At 37.4% G+C, this 18373-nt stretch overlaps 1 protein-coding gene across 27 annotated transcripts in view; it reads right to left on the reverse strand.

Moving 5' to 3' along the window:
- The window catches only part of Mast4 (microtubule associated serine/threonine kinase family member 4), a 594077-nt gene that overhangs the window by 124916 nt on the left and 450788 nt on the right, over positions 1 to 18373 (reverse strand). For all 27 annotated transcript variants that reach the window (XM_087189591.1, XM_087189613.1, XM_087189592.1 and 24 more), the window contains one exon: positions 3607 to 3695. In XM_087189591.1, the coding sequence (XP_087045717.1) occupies positions 3607 to 3695 (89 nt within the window). The remainder of the gene's footprint in view (positions 1 to 3606; positions 3696 to 18373) is intronic.

The following is an 18373-nucleotide window of genomic DNA, read 5'->3' on the forward strand; positions in this document are numbered from 1 at the left end:
ACAAGCTCTTTGTACACTAAGGCAACCAGTTATGGGCACCTAAATGTTTTCCACACTTCCTTTAAAAACTGATATTGACATAGGATCATTTCAAGGGGAGAGACACCAGTCTCTTCCTTTAAAGGTAGTTTCTGGATTATATTTTATTCTTAGAATCTTCAATGGGCCTATACTGTTTGCTGTTCTTTCCGGAATCCCTGACTCCTTACAAACACTATTGTGTGTGTGAAGGCACACTGTAGGACACTATGCCAATATATGCACTTCCTCAGCACTCCTGACACACCTACACCATTGCTAAGGTAATGGGTCTCTATTGCAACATTGAACCAGGGAATATTAGGGTGTCAGTAAGGACTGGCTGGGCTCACACACTCCCTCCCTAAGAAGAAGAGAAAGTGGATCTCTACCTTTTAGGGAAGTAAATACTAAGAGATGGTAGCTTTTCTTTCTCTTGCTTTGCATGGAGACATCTAAGAATCCTTAACTGGCAGTCTGTGTATTAAGTACAGGATAGAGAAGGTGGTGACAGAAATACAGAGATCAAAGGCACCAGAGTGGAGAGGACACATGACATATTATCAAGATGGAAGGACTGCTCCTTTATTTAACTCACATTTTCTCCTTCTTCTTACACAGAAATAGGAATCTACCAGACTGATAAATGTCACTTCTCACAAAAAGTCTGACAGATTTCCACTGCCTCTGCGTGAACAAGAGCCTGCTGGCTCTGTAGTATAAAGAAAAATGCTCTAGGGCCTGAACAACAGGCTCCTCTCTGCCTACTCCAATGATCAAGTTTTCAAATGAATGCTAAAGGGAAAAGAATTCAAGCTAAAATGATACAAAGAAGAGAAAAATAATTAAAAGGATCATTATAATCTTAACCATATTATTTCCGTTCTCAATATTAGAACTAAAGAAAATCACAGCAATAAAAGACTAACCAATGGACACATAAGGATGATGAAATTACTACAAAGAAGAGAAAGTAAGCATGTCTTAAACCACATTGAACTATATGTTAGAAACAGAATTCATCATTCACTTACCACCTAGTAATACTGCCAGGCATTATGCTTGGGCAGGAGAAATGTGAAGATTTAAATAGCATAAATAATTCCAGCCCTTAAGTAAGGTATTTAGCCTTGATTGACCTTCCATCGGCTTTAGCATTATGACAATCATGTAATATAAATCTCAAAATTATGAACACACATAATATAAATAATGTGTACTCATCGTACAGCTTTGGAAATGTAGTATTACCAACTGTTTACCCCTTTTCAATAATATCCCCCATGGGGCCAGGGATTTAGCTCAGCGGGGCTGCGCCTGCCTTGCAAGTGCAAGGTCCTGAGTTCCATCCCTGGTACCAAAAAAAAAAAGAAAGAAAAATTCCCAACACTTCCCAGAAGAAACTATCATAAAACTGGCCTTTAAAATCACCATGCTTTTTTATTAAACTCTTATTATATACATATGTGGTATAAGCAAAGACTATACAGAATGTTTACATTAAAAAAATTTATTATAGTAAAAGACTATTGCCATCAATCCCCATCAAAATCCTCCCCCTAAGATCAAACACACTTATCCCACGTTTTCACCACTTTCTGAAGCAGTTCTGAGAGTTCTCTTTCATGTTTGCCTTTAGTGGCTCATCATGGATGTCTCTATGTCCTGATTCAACTTAAAATATTAACCTTGTCTGGTCATTTTGACTTTGGCGAAGAGCCAGAAGTCTCACAGTGCTAGTCCCAGTAAATAAAGTATTAAATAAAGTAGATAAGGACACAATGTGATGTTTTTAATTGATAAAAATTGCCTTAAATGTTTTAAATTTACTCAGAACATTGAAGCATTCATGACAGTGCAACTAAAGCCACTCACACACATAAAAGAGGCTTCCAGAACCGCTTTAAAAAGTGGCAAAAATGATGAGATGTGTTCAAAGCAAGGGGAAGTATTTTGAGGGGGATTAATGTAAACGTGTAATTTACTGAAATAAATTTTAAAAATTTAAATATTCACTATATATGTTGATTACCTCTCATACTTATATAATTGATATGTGGAATATAAGTATTACATATTATATGGTGTATATATCCCTAAACAAAATACTCTATGTAACATGGTGTTAATTTTATATGAATGGTTTAAACAATATTCTTTTGTGAATGGCTTTTGTTGCCCAACACTACATTTGAGTTATATTCATGTATGTGCAGGGGTCATTCATTTGTTTGATTTATATGTACAGCTATGTCATACTTTACTTATTGATTCAGCTATTTGAGATTTAGGTTGTTTTCAAGTGTTCAGCTACTATGGACATGCTGCCATATTGGTTTGAGCATGAACTTGTGTGTAAGAGCATCTCTAAAATTCTACTGGAAAAAGCATTTCAGATATCAGTGATATCATTTTACAGTATCATAATTTTATAAATTATCTTTGTTTTTTTATTGTGCCACCTTTTTTTACTATGACAAAACTAAAATGTGATTTCCAATGAATGACTACCTCTCTCTCCCTTCTTCTCTCAATCGTAACAGATAACTGCCAGGCACCAATGGAGAGATTCCTGGACCTCAAGGACTGCCTTCTAAGGGACAGTGACAGCCCAGCCTCTAAACAGGAAACCAAGGTCATCTGAGAGCCCATCACTGGCTAACTAGAGTTCTACAGGGCTAGGGCTACTTGCTCACTCTTTCAACCTGCTGTCCTTGAGCATCCTAAAGGCACCTACCTAAAACCAAGACCCTCCTCCAAGTCCTGAAAAGGCATTCAGAGTCAAAACTCCTTCCACTCACTGACATTCCATCTGTTTCCTAACCAAGTATACACTTCCCAAACTCTAGCCATACACTGGGAATCCTTTCTTTCATTCCATTTCTACCTTCCAAAATCTTGCCCATCTTTCAATCTTTTGGGCAAGTGGCTCCTTCAAATTCTCCCAGACATTCCTGATTGGAATTAACCGTTCTCTTCTTTTCATTTTGATTAGAATGTTAACAATAAAAGCATACATAGCAGTCTTCCTGGCAGTTTCTGTAATATGCCTCTACGTTCCTTATAATTCAATAGAATACCTGAGACCATGGGTCTTATCTCTTGAATTTTCACTGTCCTCACAATAGCTACTGTCTAGTTCAATTATATAATGGACAAGTTCAATTTTAGGAGAAACATACTAAATAATTCCCAATACTTATTCTTTTTTTTTTTTTTTTTTTTTTTTGGTACTGGGGATCAAACTCAGGACCTTGGGCTGGCGAGGCAGGTGCCAGAAGCACTGAGCTAAATCCCCGGCCCTCAATACTTATTCTTAACACATGAGCAATCAGTCTGCATTTCCCAAACATATTCCTAACATGGAAATATGAATTACATTATCCATAAATTTAGAAATAGAGAAAGCAATCATTAAAAAAGGATCTCCTATAAAAGGAAACTGTATTTCAGAAAGAGCACCTTAGTGATAAAACAATAGAAACACAGTCTCAAAGACACACCTGCATCTCAACAAGTCAACTTATTTAAAAAAACTAAACAAAAAGAAATAAGACAAAACTCAAGAAAAGGTAGTCAGTCAGTTACCTGCATGAGCAGAAAGAGGTGAATGTGGTCTGGGCAATGCCGGGGACTGTCCATTGCCTATCAAGCTTTTCCGGTTGCTTGTTCGGCAACTGTGAAAAGGAAAGAAAACCAGTTTTAAAAAGAGACTATAGTATCAATGATATTCAAGTACATCCAAAGTAGGCATAGTCTAAGTTGAACAACCTACAGTATTTGCTCTTGTTATTGTCAATATTGTTGCAAATTATTATGTAGGCACTAATATTTGAGGGGTGGCTGTGTCTTGAATATTAGATACTATAATGCAATGGTGGCAAACCTATGGCACGTATGTTATTTTCCTTTAAGACAAGAGATGTTAATGTATGAGTTGCTTTTTCTAAACTAAAACCTCAGTATTCAGGTTAAATTGCAGTGTTGGCACTTTGCAATAAGTTGGTTTTGGCTTGCAGTTTGGGTACTCGTCTCTAAAAGGTTCACCATCACTGCTATAATATATTCATATAGAATAACACCATCAATATTCCTCAGCACCAGGGAAGCTATAATCAAATGCCTTCTTTCCTCTCATGTCTGCAAATTTGTGACATGCCATACATACAAGTAATAAATTAAGGATTCAAATCAGCAAACCACAGGTAGCATCTTTGTTGACATCAAATTTCTAATAGAAAATTACAAGCAATGAAGCGCATTGACATTAATCTTACAATGATGCACTAATTAAAAATCTAATTATTTAGACAAATTTCATATCTGTGCCTTTTGTCAATCGAACAGCCGATGTCTAAGAAAAATGTATTTTACCACTCACTCATTTTTCATCTTGTATACTGCATTCAAATTCCTTATTAAAATACATGTTTCAAAATCACAAAAACAGATTGCAGTGTATTAAAATAATAGGGATGGGCCTTTCTCACAAGCTTGCTAGCTACTGATTGTATCTTGAATACCCAGTAAAGAGAAATAAATTAATATCAGAAGTCAACTACTGTTTCCTGTTTCTACTAGTAGGAAGTTATAAAGTAGTTAATTTGAGTTCAGAGTAACTTTCACAAGCTTCAAAAAAATAAGGAAAATATAAAACCCACTGATGGTAAGTAGATATCTCTCACTTTCACTTGCTTTCCCTCCAATACAGATGGGCACTTTATTCTCTAGCATCAGTACAATTGTTAGAAGAAGGTGATAAAATCCAGCAAGTTTATCCCCTTTACTTCACCTTCCAGTATTAGGGCACTGTGACCCTGCCATCCTATATATGTTATGCCCTCAGCCATCTTAAGAATTTATCGCAATGTCTTTTAACCCTAAACAGACTTATGCAGGTGAAAAATGTATGTACACTTGATCCCTAAATTCAGTAAAGGACTTCCAAATTTCAGAGTCTATAAAATATTTGAAAGAGGGAATTTCTAAATATTCAAAAACTATATTGCAATCCTAAACTCAGTTCCTTTCAGCAATATTGACTTGGGAGTGAACGCCCTTTTAGTACTTGCTGCTTATTATCATTTGTCAACATTCCCATATTTATAATTTCTTAAGGTCAGGCAGCATCATTTTATTTTCCTTAAGGCAGCAATCAACATCCCCTAGCATTATCTGTGAGTTTAATAAAGCTCAGGTTTACTCAGCCTTAAAGAGGTTGTTGAATGAGAACAGACTCTTGATACTTAATTATGAAGGTGGACTGTGATATTACCAACTTCTCCATCAAAAACTGTATTTGACCTATTAAATTCATAATCATCAAATCAGAGCCTGTTTTTAAATGATACCATATAATGTATTTAATTTTAATTCAAGTTAATGTTTCCTTTCATCTCAGTAAAGGAATATTAAATATATTAACTTGCTGATGTTAATAAAAGAAATTATAAATGACAGATTTATATCCAGGAAATCTCAGTAAACTCATTTGGATAAGTTAACTAAAATTTGGTTTAATTATTACAAACAGCTACTTGTATTTTTATATTAGTGTTTGATCTATACAATATATAGGTTTTTCCAACATAGTGTTATATATAGATAAAATGAATAAGACATTTATATAAATACAAACAGCAATATAATTAATATCCACTGATGCTGGTGAAATATGCTTACTTAAAATTAGGAAATGTTTCTTAAAGAAAACCTAAGAAAAATGGAATTTTCCAAACTACCATATAGAATGATTAGTATACTACTACACCAAGCATAGTAGTCAACAATTTAGATTTAAAATGAAGAAAACCACAAACAAAAACTTTCACAATTTTATCAAAGTATATCAAAAAAAAGGTGAAAAAAAATGATTCCATAAAATTCTCAAGGAGAAGTATGTAAACAAAACCTGGAAGTAGGGTCTGAGGATGTAGCTCAATGGTAGAGTGCTCACCTAGCATGTGCAACGCCCTAGGTTCAATGTCCAGTAATACAAAATAAAACAAAAACAAGGGACCGGGGATTTAGCTCAGTGGTACCGCACCTGCTTTGCAAGCACAAAGGTTCTGAGTTTGATCCCCAGTATCAAAAAAAAAAAAACCCGAAATGAATTTTACTTGAACAATTGGAGACAGTTCACTAACTAATGCCATGAACATTCAAAGCATACTACAAAGGGCATTGAAATTGTAACAGACTTGGAACTTTATGGAATCAACAAACAGAAAGCTTTGAAACATGAAATACCCAACATGGCAAAACCAGTTTATAAAACACAGGTCAAGGCAGATTTCCATGAGTACACAAAACAAATCTTCATACCCAAGGAATAAGCTTCACAAATGAATTTGTCACTAACATTCTCAAGGATAAAGCAACATTTTACACTACCACATTTCATCCTGAAATATGTAGATCTAGACACATATTAATACTTTGTAAATCCTGGGGCCCTATGAGATGTTTTATGGGTAACTTTTCCAAGGTGAGAGAGAGGATGGCCATCCTATCTCAATACCACCTGCTTCCAGTACCTCTGAGAGCCATCTAATCTTATCACTCTTAGTGGCTCCTTCCCAATAAATGAATGAAATTTGCACTAAACCCCATAGGAAGAAAGTTTCAAGTCAGCAGAACCTATGAGTACTTGCTACATATGCTACCACAGTAGCTGGTACTGTCTACCTTAGGAACAACACCACTGGTGTAACATGCTGTTCTGGCCTCTTTCATCATTATTTATTTGTCCAGGAATCCCATACTTTTCTGTCCATGACAGGAGAAGCTTATGGTATCCAAGTGTGAAGATGGCTCCCTAGGTGTTCATGACCATACCTACTCATTCAATCCACACAGTGATAAAACCACTTAGGCAAAATAAAGCTTCCTTTCCTTCACCAGGCTAAGTCAATTCTGGCTTGTTTTTCTCAGGCAGAATCACCAAGAGAAAAACAGAGGATGTCCTACTAGGCAACACCACCACCACTTCTATAGCAGAAATCTCTCATCATTCATCCTCATCCAGCACTTGACCTTGTAGAACATTCCAGCTTTCATTTTTAGGAACACAAGTATATGACTACAAAAATAAAACTGAAGAACAGTTATAAACTTGAGTTTTAGCTATTCTACCCTCAAAGGCATACTTTCACCCTCACTCTTCAAGAAGACATGGAACCCTTTTGCCCTGCCTAGACTTCAGTCTGAAAGTCATACCAATATCCACTTCCCAAGAAGTCCCTCTGCCTCTCAGCTCTCCAGCTGAAGCAACATGGTAACACCTACTTTTCCTGTGGGTAACATGCTCAGTTTGTTCTCTAAATCTGGAGGGTGACTGTCATAGTTATGTTAACACAGTGGACATAGAAAGATTCTTTGCTTGCAAAATCAGAACTTGGCCTGAGAAGCCAGCCACATACAACTTGAGACAAAGGCAAAGTTACACAATGGATTAGGACAGGGGCTGATAATGACAAGTAATCATTTCTCATTACCTCATTTGTTTGGTTCCACCCAGGGACAATTATGAGGCACCAAAAGGAGGCTCTTGCATACATAAGGCACAAAAAGGGCACCCTGCCCACTGCGGCCTGGGGATTTGGGAAGAACAGCAGGGTAGAAAGATGACGACAGTACTGTTGTATGAGCAGTACTGTTGCATGGCCCTTGATGAGCGCTGCTTGTAAGGGCAGCCACTCAATGGCGACACTTGCTGCAATGTTTTGAAGCCACTACAAGGAAGTGCTGTGTTTGTCTGCATGGTTCTTGCTGTAGCAGGTGGAATAAAGATTGAACACCCCGCTCTGGAAGTTCATTCTCACCATCACCAAAGCAGTTCCATAAGAAGCTTCTCTGTCTTAATCACTGATAACAGTGCCTTCCATTTGCTTAAATGATAAAGAGATGGACCACAAGTTTCATCATCTAAGTCAGCCCTGACTCAGTTGGAGAACAAAGGAGAATACAGGGTCCTAAGCTGACCATATTCAGGGAGGGTGGGGTTGTATTTTTGGCCCGAAGGACCCATATTCCATTTCTGCCTGAAATGTCTTTAAGCTCAAGACTCCATAAAAAGGCTTGGGGGAGGCTCTGCAAACATTTGACACCTGGATTTGTCACATATCACCTGGCAGCAAACTCGTTAACCATGATGCCCTACCAGGTGTCTACCATGAGGCCCAGTAGGCTGTGACCTTTTGCAATTGTTCTGAGCAGCTTTTAATTTTAAATTAACATTTATCTTGAGACATGAATTCTGAGAATGTCTGATCAGAGCAAGCCAAGTGAGAGGAGGAAACACCAACAGGCAGTCATTGTGACGTTCACAGCTGACTCCAAGGTCAACTCTCAAGTACTGTGTTTGAGGAGTCACCACTGAGGGGCGGTAACAACAGTGGATGGAGCAGGAAGAGCCCCTGCAATTCTCAGAAGCTGGGTTATAATTTATTACTTCATCTCGATGGAAATTTTGATAAATGTGCACAGGAGACCAATTATAGACCCACACTTTACCATAAGCGAACATCTGCTAACTATTTCCAAATACCACAACTGAATCTGAACATTTCAATATGCTTTGAGAGTAAGGCTGAAGGAAGCCGCACCTGAACAGAAGGCAGAAATCATCAAGTGATCTGCTGAATACATGTTATAAACTAGGAAGGCTTCCGTTTCCATCTTTCCAGTGAAGGGTTTGGACCCCTTCAATGAGGGAAATAGAAACTGTTTGTTTTTTTAAAATTTTTGGTCCATGAAATTTTTTTAAAGATTAAAAAAAAATCTAGTAATTTGTACTCACTCTGGTATGAAGAACATTTGTCTCATTTGTTTTGAATCTTTAAAAACAGAGATTTTAAGCAAGAAGGAAACTCAGTGACATTAAAATGAGTAACGTTTTCCACTCCCCAAATAGACAAGTTCTAAAAGAACTGTGGTTTATAGCCTTCCCATTTATTCTTGTACTGTAGCATACCTATATGTATAACAAACAGAGTATGTGTGTGGTTTTACATTTTTTACAAGTGGTATCATATATCAGGACAAATAGACAATGATTTGGAATTGTGCAGAAGAAATTAATGGGTTTCCCTGCAAAGCCCTACATGTTTCAGTGTCTTTCCACTGACCAAGCTATTGTAAAGCTCTGTCGGGGTTCAGGTTAAGTTGCAGAAAACTGATTGTAGAAACACAAATGATCCTTGTGCAGAATAATGTAAAAGAATTTTGTCTGGTGGAGGAGCAACTGATATCGCCACCATTGGGAGATGACCTATAAACATTTACTAACCCTAGTAACTCCCCCCGCAAAGAAAAAAAACCCATTTACTATCACTGTTCTATAAGATTTTAGCTAGTTTTGCCTCTATGAACAATTCATTTCATAATTCCTGATCGCATGTATATGTCTTTTTAAAAAATCTCCTTTGAATCTGTTTTACTATATTACCGCTGCTTTAGCACACTATACATTAGAGACATTCTATAACTTACTTTTTTTCTACTCACATTATATTTTTGAGATTTAACCATGGCAACATAAATATGGGTCTAATTCATTTCTTCTTCAGATCACTTATTTGCAGCAGACTTTAGAATTCTTAAATGCATTAAAATTACATGTTATGGACATTTCTTTTTCCTCTCTATAACACTGAATATCTAGAATTCTATGCATTTGTAAATACAATCCAAAAGATATGAAAAATGCCTTTAATAAGCTGTATTTAAAAGAGAAATTAGGGCCAGGAATTTAGCTCAGTGGTTCTGCCGCCTGCCCTGAGAACGCAAGGACCCGAGCTCAATCCCTGGTACCAAAAAATAAAAATAAAAATAAAAAAAAAAAAGAGAAATTATATCATGCAACACAAAGAAAATCTCCCTTAAAATCTTCTTTGAACACATTTCCCCTAAATATTGCTTAATGCTGCCTCCCTAAATCTCTTTCTCTGCTTTCATTCTATTGTCTTTCTCAGAAATCATTGTGTTTTCCAAGTAAATCAAACAGTGCTTTCTCTGAGCATCTTAAAGTCTGTATCTTCACCACTTTTCCTGAACAGCAGAAGGCCATATCTACTAGCTTGCCAGATAAACACTATTTCTTTCTTTTTTTGTTGTTTTTTGTTTTCTTGGTGCTGGGGATCAAACTCAGGACCTTGCACTTGTGGAGCAGGCAAGGTAGCACTATTTCTTCTTAAAGACAACAGAGAAGAAAACTTGACTATTTCTTCTACTGTCACATATGCATTGTTTGCTACTTATTTGAAGTCACAGTACTTCCCTATCATCATGAAATCATGGCTCCTCCAGGCACTCATTAATTCATTCAACAAATTACTTTTTGAGTCTCTAAGATATGGGAGGCACTATTCTGAATAAACAAAATGTCTGGCTTCATTCTGAGGGGAGAAGCAGATAATAAACAGTTAATTAATACAATTTATAGTATGTGAGATGATAGGGGAGGACAGGGAACGTAGAAGAAAGGATAGGGGAGGTAGGTGTGGGAAGACATGATTTTAAAGAGGGCTTTAGGACAGGCCTCACTGGCAAGGCAGTATTTGGTAAGGCCAAGAAGTAAGGAAATGAACGCAACACAAGCAAAGGCCCTGAACCATGAGGGCCCCAGGAGGAGCCAGCAGACCACTGGGGAGGAGTAGAGTGGGGAGGGTAGAGTGGGGAGGAGATGTTCCAGAGAGCTGTATCCAAGAGAAATGATGGAGTCGGATCTGTGGCACACTGCAGGCCATAGGAGGGAGTCTTGTTTTTAGCTTGACAGAAAATGGAAGCTGTTGGGTTTGTTTTTTTTTAACACAATCTGATTTTTGTTTGAAGAGAATTATTCTGCCTGATAAATTGAAATAGCCAAGGAAGCAGCAGGAATACCACCCGTTAGGAAATGAAGTTGACACGCATCCCAAATGCACTCTCATCTTCTGTGAGGCTGCTTTCAACTATTGTATTTTATTTTAAACATCTGAACAAAAATGGGCCCAAAATTAAGTGCCAATGTCATATGTTGGTCAATGTCCAGTGCCTCCAAAACACCAGAGAAATAGCAAGTGCTGTTACTGTGATGAGTATCAAGCCCCAGTACTTTCAGCCTTTGTATACTGTATTTGCATCAATATAATGACCCAGTTCCTGGTAATCAGGAGGACATAATGATTAATACAATTGGCTTGATTCTTGAACTACTTTTCCATTAGTGGAAAAACTCTTTTTAAAGGCATTAATTATAGTAGGAATAAATGGTTGTTCTTACTGTTTTTGCCAATGGTCAAAAAATGAACCCTAATTACAATAGGTAGAGGAAAATACAGGTCTTCAAGCTTTCAAAAGTTCTGAGCAAAATCAATAGGCAAATATATATCCTTGTACAATGGCTCTTGGAAATACTAATACATTAAGATAAGCCCATAGAGAGGTCTGACCCCATTTCTTCATAATGAAAATGACAGCTGAACATACAGATATTAGGAAGAGATTATCCAATGTAATGGATATTTACAGTGTGTTTCTGTTTCTTTCTTTCTCTCTTTCTTTCGGTACCAGGGATCAAACTTGGGACCTTGCCCTTGCAAGGCAGGTGATGGAACCACTGAGCTAAATCCCCGGCCCCGACCGTGTGTTTCTTAGGTACAAAGTACTATGGGAGACAAGAAAAAGAAGAGATTCTCAAAGTGTGTAAATATAAGAGAAAACTGACTCACAGATAACTATATTCTCAGGCAGAATCTGGATGAGAAGTCCAAACAAAAATGTGTGTGAGATAAATTCCCAACCGGCTTTTAAACATATTTTTCATAAATAGCAAACACTTCATTTTTTATAGCACATAGTGCGTACTGCTAATTACCCAGCAGTCTCATGGGATATCCTTAAATAATCGCCTCATCTTTGGGGCTGGCCCAATGAAAATACATTTGTTAGAATGTATTTCTTCTCTCGTGCTCTGCCCACAGCAACTAGCCGGCACATGGTGAGGACCTTGGCGCCATGGAACCCCACCGCTCCGTCCCCGTGCTCTGCCCACAGCAACCAGCTTAGCGGCCTGGGTGCCTGCAGGCCCTCCCTCCCCCCGCCGGCCTCCTGGCTATGCTGCTACCTGGTTCCACACTACAGAGGCACAGGGGGTCATAAAAGCCATTGTCCTGAGCTTCAGAAGATAGAGCAGAAGTGAACAACAGAAAGAGGGCCTCTCTGAGACTCGATGAAAACTGAAGCTCACTGGAAAAGTGAAGAGAATTTCGGCACAACAGACCACCGTACTTGGTAAGTTGGAATGATCATCACCTCCTATCGGAACCTGGACTATGTTCAGGGGAAGGGCAGCTGGAACCTGCAGTAGAACCTTGCAGAGTTCAACCCTGGAGGTGGACAGGGAGCTCAACTTGGGACTTGCAGCCAGAAGTCTGCCTGAATCTCACGGGTCTGCTCCTGGCTTGCTCAGACTCATTGACCTATATCTGCACACGGCTGTGCACGTTGTTGATTATGACAGCAGAGAGATACCCTGAAGGAGGCCCTTCATTTTTATTTTTTATTTGTTATTTGCAAAAAATTTTTTTCTCTTATTTTTAATTTTTATTTTTTTCTACTCTTTTCAAATTTTTATTTTTCTCTTTTTTTTCTTTTGTCCACCCCCTCCTCTTTCATTCTCTCTCTGTCCCATATTGTGCTTCATCTCCCTTTTTGTTCCTGTTCTGGACCTAATTCGGACTTCTTCTTTATTTTTCTTTTCTTCTCTTTTTCCTTCTCTTGATTGTCATTAGTTTTAAATGAAAGTAAATAAAGTTTCTAGCCTCCCTATTGCTGTTAGGTTGTTCTGTTCTCATCTTTGTTCTTTCATTCTGTCTTTTCCTCTTGTCTTCAACAGCTTCTTAGTGTTTGTGTGATCTTCCTGTGTGCTCTGGCCTCACTGCTAACCTGGCCCTATCCTTCTACCTGCCTATCCCTCCCTCCCCAACCCCCTCTAACTCCCCATCCTGAAGGGTAAAGTTGCTATATCGAAGAATTTATTCACTATAAACATATGTTGGGCTGGTCCTCGATTTTGATTTAATTCACACAGTTAAAGGTGATAGATTAATAACTACCACAAATTGTCATTTTCCAAGCTATGCTTGATCATATGGTGTTGCTGATTGTATCATTTGGGCTAAGATGTTGTGATTGCCTTCCTTGTATAAGGAAAACGAGATAGCCTCACAGGCATTAGAGAATCAAAACTTAAAGACCAGCTATATCTGGAAGACACCTCTGAAAAGCAATCATTCCACAAGGGTTCTGAATACAAGCAACAAAGATACTTACAATAAGCAATTTCAAAGTATCAACCCAGGAATTAAACCAAGGACAGTACCAAAAAAAAAAAAATAAGAAGACATTTAAGCAAGGCACAAACTCAGACTTTCACCCCACCAAAGGCAAACTCTGGGGGAAACGAGGTAGAAAAATATGATAATCAACCACCAGGACACCCTGAACTAACAGCACAGGGAGTAACAAAACAGATGAATGAGACTCTACAAAAATTCAAAACAGAAATAATTTCCCAGATAACTACAGAGATGGTGAGCAGAGTGAAAGACATGATTAGAGGCTCTAGAATGGAAACAGATAAAAAATTAGATGAGCTCACAACCATACTGGAAGCGATGAATGTCCGGCATAAGAAAGAAATGTAAACCATGATTGCCCAACATAAAAAAGAAATGAAATCCATGAAACAGATTCAAACAGATATCCAGGAGCTTAAAAACTCCACTGAAATTATTAATAGCAGATTAAGGGAATGTGAAGATAGAATATCAGATATAGAAGACAGGATTACAGTTAGTGACCACGAAAACAGAGATTTCTCAAAAATAGTAAGGGACCACGAGAAATCAATCCAGCAGCTCCTAGATGATGTAAAGAATAACAACATAAGACTGATAGGAGTCCAAAAAAACACAGGAGAAAGTACAACTGACATATAAAAAATCTCTTCACAGAAGAAATAGTGGAAAACTTCCCAGACAGAGGTAGAGAATTGGACATACAGATAAGTGAGGCATATAGAACTCCAGCCAGCCATGATCAAAAAACATCTACATGTAGACATCTATGCATATCCATCTCAATAGTCAAGATCCCTGAAACCCAACAGAAGAACAAAATCCTACAAGCAGTTATAGAAATGAAACAAATCAGCCACAAAGGAAAGCCCATCAGAATCACAGCAGACTTCTCAACACAAACCCTCAAGTCAAGGAGAGCCTGGAGTCAAACATTTCAAGCCCTAAAAGAAAATAACTTCCAACCTAGGCTGTTTTATCCTGAAAAATTTATCTTTCAAAATCAATGGGGAAATTAGATACTTCCACGACAAAGAACACCTGAGAAATTTCATGAACACCAAACCAGCACTGCAAAGGATTCTAAACAATATCCTAGAAAAAGACAATGACGGTCACAACTCCATGAGGCCCAACAGAGGGAAGCCTCTAGGCAAGGCAAGAAACTAAAGGGAAAGGGGGAAAAATAAAAAATAGAAGAGCCAACAAGAGTAAAACATCATGACAAGAATGAGTCAGTATCTATCAATTATAACCATCAATGTTAATGGGCTCAATTCAACAATCAAAAGAAGTAGACTGACAGAATGGATTAAGAAGCAAAATCCAACAGTATGATGTATACAACAAAAACACCTAACTCAAAAAGCAATTCATAGACTGAAAGTAAAAGGATGGAAAACAGTTCTCCACATGACAGGAACCCAGAAAAAAGCAGGGGTAGCAATCTCATTTGCCGACAGAGTAGATTTCAAACCAAAATTAATTAAGAGAGACAAAGATGGTCACTACATCCTTGTGAAGGGAAGAATTAAAGAGGAAGAGATGACAATCCTAAATATATATGCACCAAATACGAATGACCCCAGCTATACAAAACAAATATTAATGGGCATGAAAAACCAAATAAGCACTAATTTGTAATGGGGGACTTCAATACCCCACTATCATAAATAGACAGATCATCTAGAAAAAAATTAACAATGAAATTCTAGAACTGAACCAAGCTACTGAACAAATGGACTTAATAGATGTTTACAGTGTTCCACCCCACAAAATCAGAATACACATTCTTTTCGGCTGCACATGGGTCATTCTCCAAAATAGACCACACGCTAGCTCATAGGACATGTTTAAGTAAATGTAAAAGAACTGAAGTTACGCCCTGTATATTATCAGACCATAGTGCAATAAAATTGGAGATCAATAGCATAAGAAACCGCAAACCCCCCAAACACATGGAAATAGAATAACACCCTCCTGAACAACCAATGGGTCATGGAAGAAATTAGACAGTTTCTACAAGAAAATGATAATGCAAGTACAACATACAGAAATCTATGGGAAACAATGAAAGCAGTTCTATGAGGGAAATTCATAGAAGTAAATGCTCATATTAGGAAAACAGAGAGAGCTCAAATAAACAACCAATTGCTGAACCTCAAGCTCCTACAAAATGAACAGCATAACAAATGCAAAGCTCATACAAGAGAGGAAATTATAAAGATGAGAGGAGAAATCAATGCAGTGGAAGCTAAGAGAACGATACAAAAAAAATCAATGAAATCAAAGAGTTGGTTTTTTGAAAGAATAAATAATATTGATAAACCTTTAGTCAACCTTATCAAAAAAAGGAAAGAAAAGGCTCAAATCCATGTGATTAAGAATGAAAAAGCTGAAGTCACAACAGATCCAGCAGCAATCTAGAGGATCATCAATACCTGATTCAAGAACATGTACTCTAATAAAATGGAAAACAAAGAAGAAATGGACAGATTTCTAGATACATACAAATTGCCAAAGTTAAATGAAGAAGATATAGAAATTCTAAACACCCCAATTACAATGAGTGAAATTGAAAATGTAATTAAAAATTTACCAACAAAAAAAGCCCAGGTCCTGATGGCTTCACTGCTGAATTCTATAAGACATTTAAAGAAGAGCGATTGCCGTTACTCTTTAAATTCATCAATGAAATTGAAAGGGAAGCAATACTTCCAAATTCATTCCTGGAAGCAAGTTTACTTTGATTCCAAAACCAGGGAAAGACCCAACCCAAAAAGAGAACTACAGGCCAATCTCCCTAATGAACATAGATACAAAAATCCTCAACAAGATACTGGCAAACAGAATACAGAGGATCATCAAAAAAGATCATACACCCTGACCAAGTTGGATTTATGCCAGGGATACAAGGATGGTTCAACATACGTACATCAATAAATGTAATACTCTATATTAACAGAGCCAAGGAAAAAAACCCATATGATCATCTAAATAGATGCAGAAAACACATTTGACAAAATCCAACACCTATTCATGATAAAATCACTACAGAAAATTGGAATAGAAGGTCTTTATCTCAACCTGATAAAGGCTATCTATGAAAAACCAACAGCCAACATCATACTAAATGGTCAAAAACTGAACACTTTCAGGCTAAAATCAGGAACAAGACAAGGATGCCCACTATCACCACTCCTGTTCAATATAGTTCTGGAAACATTAGCCACAGTAATTAGAAAACAGAAAGAAATAAAAGGAATAAAGATAGCAAAGGAAGAATTTAAACTGTCATTATTTGCTGACTATATGATACTTTACATAGAAGACCCAAAAAACTCAGCCAAAAGACTTCTAGATTTAATTGACAGATTCAGCAGAGTAGCTGAATACAAGGTCAACACTCAAAAAACAATAGCCTTCTTGTACACAAATAACAGACTCACTGAGAGAGAAATTAGGGAAACAATTCCTTTTACAATAGCATCCAAAAAAAAATGCAATATCTAGGAATCAATCTAATAAAGGAAGCAAAAGACCTCTACACTGAAAATTACAGCACTCTGAAAAAAGAGATCGAAGCAGATATAAGAAAATGGAAAGACATTCCTTGCTCCTGGGTAGGAAGAACCAATATAGTGAAAATGGCCATACTTCCAAAACTGCTATATAGATTTAATGCAATGCTGATTGAAATTCCAAACAACAGATTTAATAGAACTAGAGAAAGCAATCCAAAAATTCATTTGGAATCAGAAGAGACCTAGAATAGCAAAAGGAATTCTAGGCAACAGAGACATGGCCGGGGGTATGATAATCCCCAACTTGAAACTATACTACAAAGCTACTGTGATAAAATCAGCATGGTACTGGCAAAGAAACAGACCCGAGGATGAGTGGAATAGATTAGGAGATGCAGAAACAACTCTAGACATACTCAGCCACCTCATTTTTTGACAAAGGAGTCAACCACCCTTACTGGGGGAAAGATAGCCTATTTAATAAATAGTGTTGGAAAAACTGGATTTCTACCTGCCAAAGATTAAAACTAGACCCACATCTTTCACTATCCACTAAACTAAGATCAAAGTGGATTAAAGATCTAAATATTAAAACAGAAACACTAAACTTGCTGGAAGACAAGTTAGGTAGAACTCTTGAAGACATTGGCATAGGGAAAAGACTTTATGAACAAAACCTTAATAGCACGGGAACTAGCAGAAAGAATCAACAACTGGGATTTCATCTATTAAAAAGCTTCTGCACTGCAAGAGAAACCACCAACAGAGCTAACAGACAACCTACAATGTGGGAAAATGTTTTTAGCTGTCTAGAATATATAAAGAACTGAAAAAAACCAGACCTCCCAAATTGAAAGACCCAATTCAAAAATGGGCATCTGAAATGAACAGAGATTTCTCAGAGAAAGAAGTAAAAGCAGCAAATAAGCATATGAAAAAATGTTCAACATCACTGGTCATTTGATAAATGCAGATGAAAACAACACTGAGATTCTACCTCACCCCAGAAAGAATGGCTGCTATGAAGAGATCAACCAATAAGAAATGCTGGTGGGGGTGTGTGGAGAAAGGAACCCTTCTCCATTGTTGGTGGGAATGCAGACTGGTGCAACCACTGTGGAAATCAGTATGGAGATACCTCAAAGAGCTAGGACTAGAGGTCCCGTTTGACCCAGCTATTCCCCTGCTGGGCTTCTTCCCAAAAGAATTAAAAGAATCATACCACAGTGATATAAGTGCAGCCATGTTTTTAGTGGCATACTTTGTAATAGCTAAAGCTTGGAATCTGCCCAAGTGCCCATCAACTGGAAACTGGATAAAGAAGATGTGGGGTTTTTTAAATAAAATTGAGTACTACTCAGCCATAAAGAATGAGAAACTAGAGATATTTATAGCTAAATGGATGCATATTGAGGCCATACTCTTAAGTGAAATAAATAGGACACACATGTGTAAATACCGAATAGTTTCTCTGGTATGAGAAACTGAAAG

This window comes from Heterocephalus glaber, unplaced genomic scaffold, assembly GCF_053883595.1.
Source record: "Heterocephalus glaber isolate CG9 unplaced genomic scaffold, H.glaber_assembly_v1.0 deba00001543, whole genome shotgun sequence".
Classification (NCBI taxonomy): Eukaryota; Metazoa; Chordata; class Mammalia; order Rodentia; family Bathyergidae; genus Heterocephalus; species Heterocephalus glaber.